The 15,628-nt window shown below is 35.6% G+C and overlaps 1 protein-coding gene across 1 annotated transcript in view; it reads left to right on the forward strand.

Annotated features, from left to right (window-relative positions):
- Window positions 1-7,296, forward strand: part of LOC145682416 (uncharacterized) — a 31,492-nt gene extending 24,196 nt beyond the window's left edge. Inside the window, exon 5 of the mRNA XM_081754038.1 lies at window positions 7,019-7,296. Within this exon, the coding sequence (XP_081610164.1) occupies window positions 7,019-7,092 (74 nt within the window). The 3' untranslated portion in view covers window positions 7,093-7,296. The remainder of the gene's footprint in view (window positions 1-7,018) is intronic.
- The last annotated feature ends 8,332 nt before the right edge of the window (window positions 7,297-15,628 follow it).

Below are 15,628 nucleotides of genomic sequence, written 5' to 3' on the forward strand. Positions count from 1 at the left end.
CCACTACTTTCACCCATCTTTCAGACAATTTACGGATTCCGTGTCGAACGAATTCCTCATCTTTTGAAGCAGTCCAATCAGAGATCCATTTTTCGATATTTTCTGAAGAAGTGAACCGCTGTTCAATCAAATCGTTACTCATGCAATCGAACAAGTAGTAGTCAGACGGAGCAATGTCTGGTGAATACGGCGGGTGGGGTAACACTTCCCATCCGACATTTTCCAAATAGGTTTTGACCGGTTTTGCGACATGGGGTCGAGCATTATCATGTTGAAAAATAAGTTTATTATGTCTGTTATTCCTTTCTGGTCGTTTTCGGGCCAGAGCTTGCTTCAAAGGCATTAATTGTTGTCGATAACGTTGTCCATTAATAGTTTCATCAGGTTCCAAAAGTTCATAGTACACCACACCTTTCATATCCCACCATATACACAACATAACCTTTTCATAGTGAATATCTCGTTTCGGTTGTGATGAACCTGGTTCACCTGGCTTTACCCAGGCCTTTTTTCGTTTAGGATTCTCGTAATGAATCCACTTCTCATCACCAGTAACAATTCGATGCAAAAATCCCTTTCTTTTCTGTCTTTGAAGCAGCAGTTTACAAACGGTTTTTCTTCTTTCAACGTCTCTTGTTTCAGTTCATGTGGAACCTAATGTGATATCTTTTGAATCATTCCCATGGCTTTGAGGCGTTTGGAAACTGTTGTTTGCTGAACTCCTAATGCTTCTGCAAGTTCGGGTCGCTCTTGGTCTTCCAAGCCGAAATCACCACTTTTAAACCGTGCAAACCACTTCTGATACATTCGCTCAGCTAGAGCATGGTCACCAAAATACGATGACTTTCGGTAGCACTTTTCTTCATGTTAAAGTAATGAATAAGAATTCCCCGCAAAAAATATTTTATCAGGCACAAAATGCGCCATTTTCAGTTGAATAAAAAAATGTTATTGTTTCTGCTTCAGTCAACTGACACATACTAAACAAGATGCGCAATGACAATAGTTTTCAACGTATGTTTGGATCAACGAAACTATGGGACAATAAGTTAGTTACGCTACTTACGAACTACTTCCTAGACCAAATATATGTCAACGTCATCCGACACCTTTCATGAAGATCAGGAGAAGTCAGGGAAATAGATTTTTCCAGATTAGTAGAAACCCTGCTTTAAAAGTTTCCTTCCTGGTGACATGATTTGCTAATATAATCTACATTTTAAGTTTATTCATATCAGATGAGGAGAGTTAGAAGAAATCAGTAAGAAATATTCTAGATTAAAAAAAAATCTTTCTTTCTTTCTTGGTTTTTGATTGTTATAAGCAGTATACGAATTAACATGAGAGGGGGATGCCAGGGATATCCTCCCTGACAAAAATGAACCACCCCTGGAGAAGAACATTCTCATTCCTAGCAGGGATAATTTTTGCACCTTTAGAATTTTTATCGAATGGTCATGAAGATAGAAACAAGAAACAGCTTTTATGTAGAAAAAAGTGTGTGTAATGGCGGGGGTGTATGTTAGTGAAATTGATCACATCCTGGAAAAAAAATTTTGAATTCTCACGCTGGTTATAAGAACTAACTCTTATGTATTACCGTGAAAAAATATAGCATAGGAAATACAGTGGGGTTCCTCAGAGACTCCAATTAAAAATAAGTAATTATTGGTGTTTTCTGCAGAAATTTTATACATATACATTTTAAAACAATGCTTTATTGCATTGCACTCTAACTGAGACTGTAATCTTCGACATCACTAATATCAACATCAAAATAGAAGAGAAATAGTTGATAATCTCGTCACCAGATAACAGGCGGAACTACAACCCAGAATAGTCATGTCATATCATCATCTTGGAATTGTTTCATGAAGTAGCGTGCTTTAGCCGTTTGAAACTAGTTTTTTAAAACCGCAATTTCATTCCCATCCGAAGATGGACGGGGCACAGAAGGTAAAGCCTTTTCTGAAGCCATGAACATTCATTTATTCGTAGTTTTATTGTTAGATGGGTATCGGGAGTTTATTTATTATTGATAGAGACTATTATTTGTTATTCACAAGCTATTCAAAAATGTAAGCTGATTTCAAGCACAGGCGTCTCTGACGGGGCGAACAAGAGGGACGCGTCCCCCCAATATTTTATATACAAAATATTCAGAATTGTATTTGAATTTAACTTATTTACTAACGACAGAATAACATATAATAATAATAATAATATTTATTTGTATTTCAATACTCAGGCTCTGAAACGATTATAACAGAGTTGTTGATATATCTCAGGGGGTCTGTGTAAAACCGAGGTATTCGTCGGGATTCGGATTACCTGTGAACATAAATACAACACTCACTTTTATTTTCTCTCTTTCTCTCTCTCTCTTTTCCCCAGCTGTGCCGCGACGAATAACGGATTCTCCAATACCTACATTCTTGTCAAACCGAAGCTGGGAAACGGCGGAACAAGAACATAAGTACCGTAAAGTGAAAATATGTGTACGTTACTAAACTAGGCACAAGTAATGAGTTAGAGATTAACTTTATGAACAAATAATAAAACATATAATACATGTAATAACACTTAGCACGAATTATTCCACATTCAGAATAATAAACAAACAAATGAACTTTCTGTTTTACAACGTTTACGGCCGTTTTAATTTATGTGTCTGTATCTAGGTGGCTGGGTGGTGCAGTTAATAGATTAAATGTTATTCTACTCACAATAGTCTTCGACCGGTCAACTCGTTCGGGATCGTTGTGATCCTAATGGCTTCTGTGTCCCATGTTGAACAATTCCACGAGTCTGCTGTCGTACTCCGTAAACAGTATCTGACAATCGTCCAAGGTGATGCAATGGCCTCTTCCCATTCGGTGATCTGGGGGGGCGCGGTGGCTCAGTGGTAGAGCGTTCACCTCTGGTGCTTGGGGTCCCGGGTTCGATCCCAGCCCCCGCCAAGTGAACTTTGTGGTGGACAAACACCGTGCTCGTGGGTTTTCTCGGGGTTCTCCTGTTTCCTCCCACTTTCTTCATTCCACCATTTCACTCATCTCTCATAATCACCGTCTCCTTTAGCCTAACCGGCATAACCGTGGGACGTAAAACTCAAAGATTTCATTTCATTTCCCATTCGGTGATCTGGAGTTAACTGACAAATGTATTTAATCGAACTTTGTCACTTAAAAAATTGAGAGTACAAATGAGTTTTGAGGTGCCAACAAATATCAAGTAGCACAGTGCCTATAGTGCGTTGTTAATCTCTACACTGCAAACAATTTTCACGGTTTCTCTCATATTTAAGGATAATTACGGAATCTCAAACAATACTTCGAGTTTTGACTCTCAACCCTGCCAAGGCGAGCTGCTCTGCGCACTCTTAAAAGAAAGAACTTCGAAGAGCACGGACGTCGAAGGTCCAGCACCAAACAGCACAAGCGCGCGAATGATCCTCTTGTCCAACTAGCTTTTAGATACAACCCAGCGTGGGCGAAGGGTAAGAGTCCCGAAAATCAGACACAAAGAAACAGTCACCAAGCATGTAGATGTCACGTGATCAGGGTCCCTATTTTTTGACCATATATGGCTAGAGGATTGGAGCTATACCCACCAACAAATATACAATACATACCAAACCGATGAGAGAATGCTTCGAGATCTTTCTTCCATAAGTTCAAAAACTAACGTTGTCTTTTCCATTTTACTTAAATGCGGTAAATAAGCTTGGGGGTCAGTGATATGTAAAGGTAAGCAGAAAGGTAACAAATGGAATCGAAGATAATAAACAGGTTGGGCTAGGTAATACCACTTTTTTTGATGTCCCCCAAATCTTACATGCCAGAGACGCCAGTGATTTCAAGTTGTCTGTTCCTTCAAATAGTAGCCTTAGGAAGAAAGAAACACGATCGCAAACAATATAGCATAATGCAAAGATGTTCTTTTTGCTACACACCCAACTTACTTTATTAAGTCAATAATGAAATAATTTTCGGGAACAATATATTAGTAATCCCTGCCATCTATTGAGCATTATGTAAACTACTAATTTTGCTCATTTGGTAAGAAGAAACAAAAAAAGAGGGAATTATTGATTACTTACATGGGTATTAACTTGATATCCTATTACGACCCCAGTGATAAACAATCATTTTTTTTTTTTTTTTTTTTTTTTTTACATAAAAGCAAAACAAGAGAAAACGATATTCTCTGATCAATATATTAAACAGACACAGGGGAGATAATACAGGAACAGATTTCTAGATACGTTCATTTAAGGGATACACTACAGTAAATATCGATTTCACTTTGTAGTACACAAGGGTTAATAATAACTCTAGCGTTACATCTCGAACTTTATGAAATAAGTAGTCATTCGCAGCAAGTTAGAAGTTAAAGTTAACGTTTTTATGTTATGTACTCGTTATAAAGTTTTATGTCTGTTTTATGTTATATAACAACTTAAAGTTTAATACCCGTATTCTATGTTATGCACTGTGTCAAAAGACAATACCAGTACGTTGTGTACTCCGCCAACTTTAACGCTTGGATACGATCATAGGGTGCTGGGTGTTATGCTGGGAAATTATGTTTCACACTACTTCTATCTAGTGACGCAGTTGGTCAGGGTTCATCGCTGGAGTTCGAGATTTTCGAGATTGCATCAGGCACCGATCTGGCAATCGTACAGGCCAACGGAGGTGATGGGGGCCCTGGAGAGCGCGTTGGTTAAGCGGGCATTACCATGTTGAAAGAACACATTTTTCGTATATGTTGCAGGAATGGCAGCATAAAAGGTTTTTGATGTTCTGAATGTATTGCTGCATTAAACAACGTTTACTGTACGAACTCCGAAAGCGAACGGTCATTGTGGATAATGGTTCCTCAAAGCACTTTGCTCTGCATTGGTCTGATGAAGTTGCCGCTCATCTAGTGATGCAGAACTGGCTTTGATTGTAGATAATGGTTCCTCAAAACACTTTGCTCTGCATTGGTCTGATGAAGTTGCCGCTCATTTAGTGATGCAGAACTGGCTTTCATTGCCAGGCGCAGTGACGTTCAAACTCCGTTCATCACACGAGCTGAGCTTATGCGGCATATCTCTAACGTTCCAAAGCAATTTGACTCAGTACGATGTGGGAGACATTCAGTCACACCATTTGTGCTACTAACTGCGGCTGTGAGCTCGGAGCTTCACGGCTGGTATTCGTTTTGTAGTGCATTCACGGTGTGGCGCTGTTGATAATTGCATGTAGCGCTCTCTACAAGTAACTCACGCAGGACGAAGTGTTTTGTACGTAACTTCCTTTGAGATATATATTTTTACTTTTCTGCCAAAGTGTTTGAAGAAAAAAAATGTGTAATGAAAATTGTCAAAACTTGATTAAAGATTACCTTCCGATTTTCGCAAAAACTTAGGATTAAAATTTGAACTACTTCTTGCTAAGATAACATTATTTATCACTTTTTTTTTTTGTTTGTTTTAAACTGTGAAATTGTGTCCTTACATCATTAAGAAGGTACTTACTGATTTATGTGGTCGTGCAGCTTTTAAATAATGTGAGCACGATTATGTTAACGCTCGCGGATTTATACGATCTTGTACTTTGTCAGCATAGGGGTGGGGAGTAATAGCTGCTTTCCTTCCTCCTCTTGTTGAAGTTGCGCTCGGGTACGTGGGTACTCTCTCGAATATCAGCTCAGTTGGGCATGTATAGCAAACGTCCGGTTGACTGGCAGTGAGGAGTAAATCCCAAATTTGACTTATTGTCGCCATTACGAAGATTTCACAACTTGGTTGGATACAAAGTACTCATTGCTCGTAACTTTGAGCCATCTTAGCAAAAATTCCACTTGGCGTTAATAAATAACTGCAGCCGATTTAACTTCGCGACTTACAACAAACTTTACTTTCGTACAAAGTCTAACGAGGTTTCTAACTAAAGCACTCGTATACTACACGCATATGTTAATCCTGCCTATCAAAAGCTTGTTGAGGTAACAATTAAAAAGTTGCAACGAGATGGTTGCGAAAGTGGCCCCGGCAGAACTGATTCGTAGAGTTTAGCCATGATGGATTAGCAGAAACAGTATGCTGTGATTGGTTAAATTATTCATGTGATAGTTAGCGTACTCCAAAATTGTCCAATGATTGAAGTTCATTCCCATGAGCTAACTTGGGCCAAGACTGAAATGCTTGAGAATTCCACCTTTCTCAAAAGTGTAGAACAAAGATTCCTTTGTTCCCAAATGCGTAGGTTGCAACATTATCAAATATCGTGGCGACAGAAAGTCTGTATTGAAAGTTCTAGAACGCAAAATCTTAATATTTGGTCCACAAGGAAATGTAGTTTCTAAAGAATATAACTTATATAAAATTTTATATATATATATATATATATATATATATATATATATATATATATATATATATATATATATATATATATATATATTTATTTATTTCTGAGCCTAAATATCTTTTCCATGCTCAAAGACATGCATTTTTGATCATACTACTTTTTATGGTCATTTATCTTGTATTAAAATAAAGCTATCTGTATTAAAATTTAAAGTATTCCAGGTGTATAACCTAAAATTATTTATTTTTGGTAAACCTTAGCTGCAGTTATTGTACTTTGTGAACGTTGTATTATTGGTGTTATTCTTATATTCTAGTTATATGCAAATTCCTGAATCTTTTCCGTACTTAGAAAACACTTTTTGGATCAAAAGATCCAATATATTTCAGGCAAAAATTTTCTTGTAGGCATTACATCTGGAGAACTACATACATAGTGTAGCCAAACCCAAACTATCACTTAACTCAGTATGATGTGCTTATTCCGTAAAAAATACAAAAACTAGATTTAGGGACCGTTCAAAAATTTGTGCCTCTGTACCAAAAACTAATTATTGGTCAAGATCGCAATCTTTAGATGCATTTTTTTTTTGTTCATTCGTGAAATTCTTGGCCAGAATCGCAAGTTTTTGATCCATTTTTTCTTTCTTTCTTTTACAGATTTCGAACCTTTTGATTTAGAAGCCTTCTCAGGGAAGCGGATGGTTCAGAATTTGAGAACGCAGTCTGTTTAAGCTCCTTTTTATATTTTCTCTGTTATTATCACCTATTTATACTTACTTTCGTAGGAGAAAGAATCCATTTAACCTATAAAAAGTAAGGGACAAAAAAAAAAAAAGTTTTAGAAATGGATCCGAATGTTGAAGAGGATTAAAAACGTGAGTTCCTGTACAGAAAACAAAAACGGATTTTGGAATGCTTTGTAAGTTTCTTTTTTTTTTTTTTTAAGAAAAAATATGTTTAAGGAAGGAATTCTATAAGAAGTGTTAAGTATGCTTTATTTTAGTATTTACAGAATCAGAGGTAAAAAGAAAAGTTCGTTTTTTCTTTGTTATATTTTATTTTGTAGGATTTAAACGTGATGTAAGACATAAAGAAAAAGAATCATTTTGTACTAAACCTGAAGATTTTATAGAAAAGAATCAGAGCGTTATTTCATATGTATGTATACATGTTTTAATTTTATTATATGTATATTTGTTGGCGCAGAGAATCCATCACTGTTTTTATGTAAAGGAGCATGATTTTTTTGTTTTAAAGTTCATATTATTTGATTCAAACGTTTTAAGAATATTCAGTACAGTGTTTAATTTAGAAAAAAAAAAAGTTTATTTCATGAAGACAAGAGAAATTATGATAAAACTTTATGTTTATGATTTTAGATGAATATGCATAAACAGTTCTGTTTCGGACAGGCAAAAAATTTATTTGATATTTTTAAAAAAATGTACCAGTATTTAATTAGTAATAAGAAATGTATGTAATGGCTTTACATACTTCTTCATAATATATATATAGAGAGAGGCATCTGTATATATAAGTAGTTCTTATAGGAACTAATTTCCCTATCAGCGTTAGATACATTGCCACTAGAACGTGTGTTGAGACATAATTAGGATTTGTACATTCCATGTAGAGAGGTTTAAGCAAACCTTAAAAAGAAGAAGCAAAATGATTACGAAATATGTAAAGATTTTTCAGAAGGGTTGGTTTTCCGCATGTGTTCTTCAATGCAATACATGAATATTTTCCATAAAGAAAGAAACACTTATGTACAACTCAAATTTGCTCATTCAAAAAAATAATTTGTCATATTTTTTTCCCTCTATTTGTATTAATGTAAAGATAACAAATTTGTGTCCTTTTTAATATATTGTAATGTTTGTATCTGCTTGAATTTAAAGTATTCCGAAGATTTGGTTTGTAAAGCGAACAGATTTTTGTATGCAAATACTGTATTTTTGAATGCGAGTGAGAATGACAAATTTTGATGATGTATGGTAGAATGTGTTAAGAAATATATATATACGGGCTTGTGCCTTGAGGTGATACAAGCTACAACATGTTTATATGGAAAGATTATTGACAGTACTAGAGATAAGGGGTGAAAAAAAAAGTATTAGAGGTCCCATTCTATTGGGTACTAAGAGAATTGCATTTAAAAAGGTTACCAGTTTTCGAAATTTTATTATTTTATGATTTTGTTGTAAAGGAGATCCAGTTAGTATTCTTCACTTTCGAAACGAGAAAATGGAGGGTGGGATCTTTTTTATTTTTACAATAAAAATATTACTTCAGTATCATTTTTTTTTGTTTAGTGTGTAATATAGGCCGGAAATAATAATAGCGCATTTAAGAAAGGTATTTTGAGTTTTTTTTTTCTTTTTAAAATTTATTATTAGTAGGTTTCGAGTGGTTGATAGAAGAATACGTGATTTCTTAATAGTTGAAAAGCTTTTCGGTCATAAATTTATAATGAAGGTGACGTTATGGAAGAGAAAGTGCTACGAGTAGCTGAACTCTGATGAAGCTTTAATTAATATAGATGCATTGCGAAAGGAGGCAGATGAATGATCCGTGTATGCCACAGGCGGATGAACGCGGTGGCGTACGTGGTGGGCAGACTTTATTAAAACAAGGAACATGCATGAAGTTCGAGTCATAAACACGAATTAGAACTCAACAAGTATCTAGTAAAGGAAGAAAAAATCTCAGCATAGCGAGTGTAGATAAGTACAATCTTGTTTGATAAACAAATGATCTTACGTTAATCTCCCTTAATGTGGTAGTTGCGCTGTTATTGGCACTTCGTCGTACTTCTCATGAGTAAAAAACAGTTTTGAAACAATACAGGTAAGATAATATATAATTATAATAATAAACATTCGACTTCGTAGCACGTAAACATAATTGCCTAAGGAACTGAGGTTTCTTTGTAATGGGTGTCATTAACTGGAGTGTCAGTAGGCAAAACCGAAGTTTCTTTGTCATGGATATATTAACTTAGGTAAAACTGAAGTTTCTTTACAATGGATATGTTATTAACTGGAGTGTCAGTAAGCAAAGCTGAAGTTTCGTTGTCATGGATATGTTATTAATTTAGGTTTGTCATAGATATGTTATTAACTGGAGTGTCAATAGGCAAAACAGGTTTCTTTGCCATGGGTATGTCATTCACTGGAATGTGAGTAGGCAAAGTAAGGTTTCTTTGCCAAGGATATGTCATATGTCATTAACTGGAGTGTTAACAGTAGGCTAAACCGAGGTTCCTTTGTCATGGATATGTCATTAACTGAAGTGTCAGTAGGCAAAATTGAGGTTTCTTTGTCATGGATATGTCATTAACTGGGGTATCAGTAGGCAAAACCAACTGAAACCTGTTGTGTGCTACCATTTAGATGTTTGTAATGTCTGTTACGTTGAACGAAATTGTCGATGAACGCGTATAGTACATGCAAGTTCCAACTTAGGAAACGCAACGCACATTACAAACATTTTGGTAGCAGAATACTTCAATGTGCATAATATTGTAACTTGGATTCTGTTCCATGGTTATGAGTGAATTCCATGTGAATTCTTTAGCTCCCAAAACAAGTATGCTTTCATGTTACACACTAAGCGTTACTATTGTTTGTATCATATTTTATCCTAACCTGTTCTATTTTACATCTATTAGGTTGAAAAGCTTTAGAATGGAGGAAACACAGATAGCTATGAAACAAGCTTGTTGAGTGTAGTTAAGGCAAGATGGTTTATTTATTGTATTTAATATCATCTACGCGCTTCCAGCCTGCGAATTAAGTTGCTTCATATCTTAGTTTCACGTGTCGATCGAGTGTAAAGAGCACTGAAGTTTCAGAGCAGTGTATACATTGGCGGTATTGGTTCAGAAGCGTTGCAAACAGCCATTTTCGTGCGTCTATGATAGCTAATTTTTAGTCATACAAATGCTAATGCTGTGAAAATATCGTCCTTCCAGGCTGCACAAGGATTTTTTTTATTCAACCGGAGTGTGTGGCATATCATCTAGGAAGAAAACCCAATAAAAAATAATATAAATCCGCATTAAGTTGCAGGAGATAGTACGATCGTAGAAAATTGTATAATAAGGGAATTGCTTGAGGGAATATATTTAGCAGATGACTGCAAATGGAAAAGATGTGGAAGATGAAAATTGAAATATTTATGACAAACAACAAACAGATGGGTGCATATGTAAACACTGCCATTGTCTTCCGTTGTAGAAGACTTAAGTGCAATACGGTGTTCAGTTGTTTCATGCGTAAGAGTACAAGTAGAAGATAAATAATGGAACTGATTCATTCACTTAAGGTTGGTGTAAAGGGACAAGTTTTGCCAATAGATGTCAGTACAGTCTTGGTATCTCTCTCATGTATTTTTTACCTTTCACGAAAATTTACAATTTCTCTTACAAATTTTAACGTACAGACTTCAAATTTTTGGAGAAGGAACTTCATAACCTATCGAAGGCAACAATCCGTGCTGATTTCTTATTTAGAATTTTCTTCATTGTTGAAACAGTTATATTTTTAAAGGTTTGGGTATCCCTTTCAACAAACAAGCCATTTCAACACTGAAGAAAATTCTAAATAAAAAATCGGTACGGATTGTTGCCTTCGATAGGTTATGAAGTTCCTTCTCTAAAAAAATTGAAATCTCTAGGTAAGGGAAATCGTGAATTTTCGTGAAAGGTAAAAAATGAGAGACATACGAAGACTGTAGTGACATCTATCGGTAAAACTTGTCCCTTTAAACTAACCTTAATTTGTGGGCTTATATAGCAAAAACGGTCTATGATTTGTATGTACGAGGCGTGGGAGAACCCGGGTTCGATTCCCGGCTGAAGCTCATGTGGTTCGGATCCCACATTAAGCTGTAAGTCCACGTCTCATATAGCCTCGTTGCTGAACGGGACGCTAAACTAAAAATAAAATCAATCATTTAAGTTTGCGAGATTTCAAAGGAGCATTATAAAAGTACCATATGGCATAATTAAAAATATATATTGTATCTACTTCTACATTGGGTAACAGTATGAGGAATTTCGTATTTATTATACTTTCTTGCATATTATATCACAAAAGGGGTTAAACTTCAAGATAAATTTAGAAAAGCGAGTCATACACAAAGACCACAAAGTACTTATTTATTTGGGCTGAATGCGTTTTTTTTTTTTTTGAAATGAAATACATATTTAGACATACTAAGAAAGAGGTTTGCTACTTGTTCAGGTAGTTATACGTGTATAGTCATTGCAATATAGTGTCTCTAACTAAGCATAAATAACTTGTCACAATGGTACAGTCATTGTAATTTATATTCACACACTGTGTGCAGCCTTCTTTTGTCAATGACTGTACAAGGATTGATCAAATTAAAAGATAACGAGAATCTTTGTTGTCTGTGTACAGTCGTCAGCAAAAAATAGCATTCAATTTTGTAATTAGTTCAGATTATTGAGAAAATCGGTGGTTATCATGGGCGCACGAAGGGGAGGGCAGGGTGGGGCCCGGGCCCCACCCCCCTTGGCTCTCGAAAATGTATATGTAATATAGCAAACTACGTATATTAAATACCAAAAATACCAGACGTAATATGGGCTCCCCCTCTAGAAAATTTTCTTCAGGCGCCCCTGGTGGTTATCCTTTGTTCTGGCAACTGCACCAGTTTGAAAGACCTGCTTAAGTCAAGGAGGGTAGAGGGGATTGCAGTTCTACGTGCGATGTTTTGCACCTACCTTACTGGAAGAAGGCCTGAGTTATGAGAGGTGGCAGTCCATTACAGAAGAAGTCAGTGCAACTCGCTGTTTGATTGAAAACGAGAAGCTTTAAAAAGATCCTTGATGGGGCGAAAATGTCGGAAATTGATACTTTTTATGAAGTGGATATTCCAGGCTAAGATAGGCGAAAAAGAACAGTTGTTTTCTGAGACATGTGGAGCCAGGAACTCACCACTGTAACATAACGGGTATCTTCCCCGCTGGTCAAGTGACTAAAGTACTCCCCTTTGATGTATGTAGTCGGGTTCATTGAACCGCAGTGGGAGTTCATTGAACGCATTACAATAGTTTGGATTCTACCTTAACGTGTAGAGCAGCGTTTCCCAACCGGTGTGCCGTGAATGGGCCGCTGGTGTGCCGCGAGGAATCGAAACAAAATTATTAATTTTATAGCAATCAAGTTGCAAAACGTAGGGAAAAATGTATATTTGTATTTCACATTACCATGAACCTCTACTATGAATCTACAATTTTAAGTTTCATACCGTGTTCTTGTTCTGTACATTTCTAATGTTGAAAAAAAAAGTTATTATTGTTATGGCCATTATTGCTTCTTTATTGCAGACTATTTCGTAACTTGAAAATTTAAAATATCATTCAATCATTTCGACAAATTACCTACATTTGTGTTTTAAAAGTAAAAGAGATTTGTTTGTTCGTTCGTTATTTAGTGATCATCTTCTTAGTAAAAGGTTGGATAAAGTTTTTTTTTTTATAGAGAAAGCGTATTTTTAAAAAGCTGAGTCCAATATTTCATTGCAATTGTTTTCTATTTTTAAATTACAATGAAAGATAAACATAATGATTTACCACAGGGAAAAACAGTGATAGAGCTTTCTTCTCCGTGAGAAGGAGATCAATAATCACAGAAAAAAATACCACTGTGTTTTATATTTACAAATAATATCTATAAATGTGCCGCGAGAATCCATGTAACACCCGTAGTGTGCCGCAAGTTGAAAAGGGTTGGGAAACGCTGGTGTAGATCCTCGTCTCATGAAACTTCAGTGTTGAAAAGGAACTGCCAAACAAAAAAACCACCATACCAGTCAACATTGCTGTCCTTATGTGTTTCATCGTTGCATTTTGAAAAATACGATGTCGCACTCGCGAGAAACTTGATCGACAGTGAACGATACCACTGAACCATAATGCAACAGCCTTCCGCTTACTGCTTCTTTTTAATACAATTAGCAGTTCTCGTACCTTGTCGGGAGTTTACAGAGCTCGTTATATTTTATTTGATCAATCCTTTTATACGCCCTTTGATTAATGGTATAAGTTGATATTACATTTGGAGAAGGGCAAGGAAAGATCATCATGTAATATAGATTATACAAGATGTCTCATTAATATATAGGCTCTTAAACAGAATATTTTACTAATTAAAGTAGATAGGCTATACAATTTTTCTGATATTCCGTACCTTAAGGACGTAAGAGTTTCAAAAGGAATATGTTCCGCCGCAATACATCGTTGAAAAATACTTTGAACAAAGGGACATACAGGCTGTATCATTTCTAATAGTATAGCATGACAAGTTTCCTCAATTTGCTCCTTCAGATCTTCCTTGTTTTTGGTAGCTTTTTGGCGTACAGTGTTCTCAAAGAAACAAGTCTAGGGAAGGAGTAAATTCGGAAATTGAGGTGGTTACTTCGCAGCAGCACTTTATCTTTGTGCTATTAATTTCTCAGGAAATGTGCGATCGAGGAAATCCCTCATATCGAGTTGAAACTGGGGTGGCGGCCCCATCCTCTTGAAGGTAGAACCCATCTTGATTGTCATAAAACATTCATATCATTAAAGTACATAAGACCACAAAAATTGTATACCCATTTGCTTTAATTGTTGGAATAATGTTTTTTAAGATTGCATATATATAAATTTGAGATACGTTGCAGTTCGGAAGTCGATGAAGTGTTTGAGTTACGTAGATTCAATGGTTTGCAGATATGCGTATGTGAAAGTATGTTTTTAGTATTCTGTATGTTAGTTGATTCGAAGCTATGTCAATTGCAGAATTGTTTTGGAGAGGTGTGTGACATCGTTTCATAAAGGTATTTCTTACATGGAAAAAATAATAAATGTTGTAGTTGAGTTGGAAAAGATTTTTTTTTTCTTTTTTTGTAATTAGATCGTAGAAAACATGTACCTGGAGTACATCGGTTTGTTGGAGCCTGTTTTGTTAATTATTGAAATGAAACAGATAGATACTTATGAGGTAAACAGGAGAGCCCTGCATTTTTTTTTTTAACGTTTATTTTTATTTGTTTACTATTGAAAACACGATGTGTATTAAGGTAACTTCGAGTGTTTCGGTTTCGATTTTGGGAGTATCTCATTTTGAACACCTCCTTTACTGAGGAACTGATTTACAACATTTAGTACTGGTACGGAGTGTTACAGACCTTCTAAGGAAAATAAATTTTTAAATTTTAATTTGTAACTATGATTGTTCATTGTTTTTATAGTTAAAATGAATCTTTTTCATTTACATTAATTTCGTTTCCAAAAAAACTTGTACAAATTTTCAGTACGTAAAACATTCACTGCAAAAAAATAAGATATATTGTCTCTCTAAATAGAAAACTTTTTTTTTTTCACTTATACAATCGTACATGAAAATTAACTTGTAAAGTAGCTTGAAAAGCGTTGTCAGTGAAAATAATTCTGAACAACAATGAATCAGAACAGTCTAAATGGAAAAACATCAACCATGTACATGGATATAAGAAAATAACCATCAACCATCCAAAAGCCACTTGGCGTAACATGCCTTCTTGTGGACCTGAGCTGCTCCAACGCCATCTATTAGCTGGTCGAGCACGTGGTCAGCGCGCTGCGTTGCTCTATCTCTTAACAGGCGAATCAGGAGCTTTCTAGACGTAATGGCCGTCACGTCTTTTATTCACTTGACTCCCCAGTTTGGCCCACGACGCTGGGTCGACGCCGAAAATTGGGGTAAGCACCGAAGACCATGCGGTATGCGGACGAGAGTGACATCGCTCGAACCACTAGGCTACAGTGTACCCCATACAAGAAAATAACACCAATTTTTAATCAGGTGTCAATGACCAACATTACTATTGGTGCTGGATTTTAGGAACACTTCACGTATTAATTACATAGTAATTCAAGAATAATAATTGAAATATAATGCTTTCCAGATTTGATATTTTGGTAAAAGGTAAAGAAAGGTAGTCAAGATACCGAGTGGTTAACTAAAATTAATCAGTTTGGAGAGTTATATTTCACAATGTGGAGTGGTCATAACACTTCGTGCCAGTTCTACAAAGGTTAACATTATATATATATATATATATATATATATATATATATATATATAGGGTGTCACAAAAAATGTGTTACAGTATTTTCGGAACAGATTTTTCACATCCAAATAAGAAAAGTTCATATGGACTGGTGCTCAAAAGGGGTTAGTTTCGGAGTTAAGAGGGTGCCGAAATTTT

The sequence above is a fragment of the Thermobia domestica genome, chromosome 3, assembly GCF_964235325.1.
Source record: "Thermobia domestica chromosome 3, izTheDome1.hap1.1, whole genome shotgun sequence".
NCBI lineage: Eukaryota > Metazoa > Arthropoda > Insecta > Zygentoma > Lepismatidae > Thermobia > Thermobia domestica.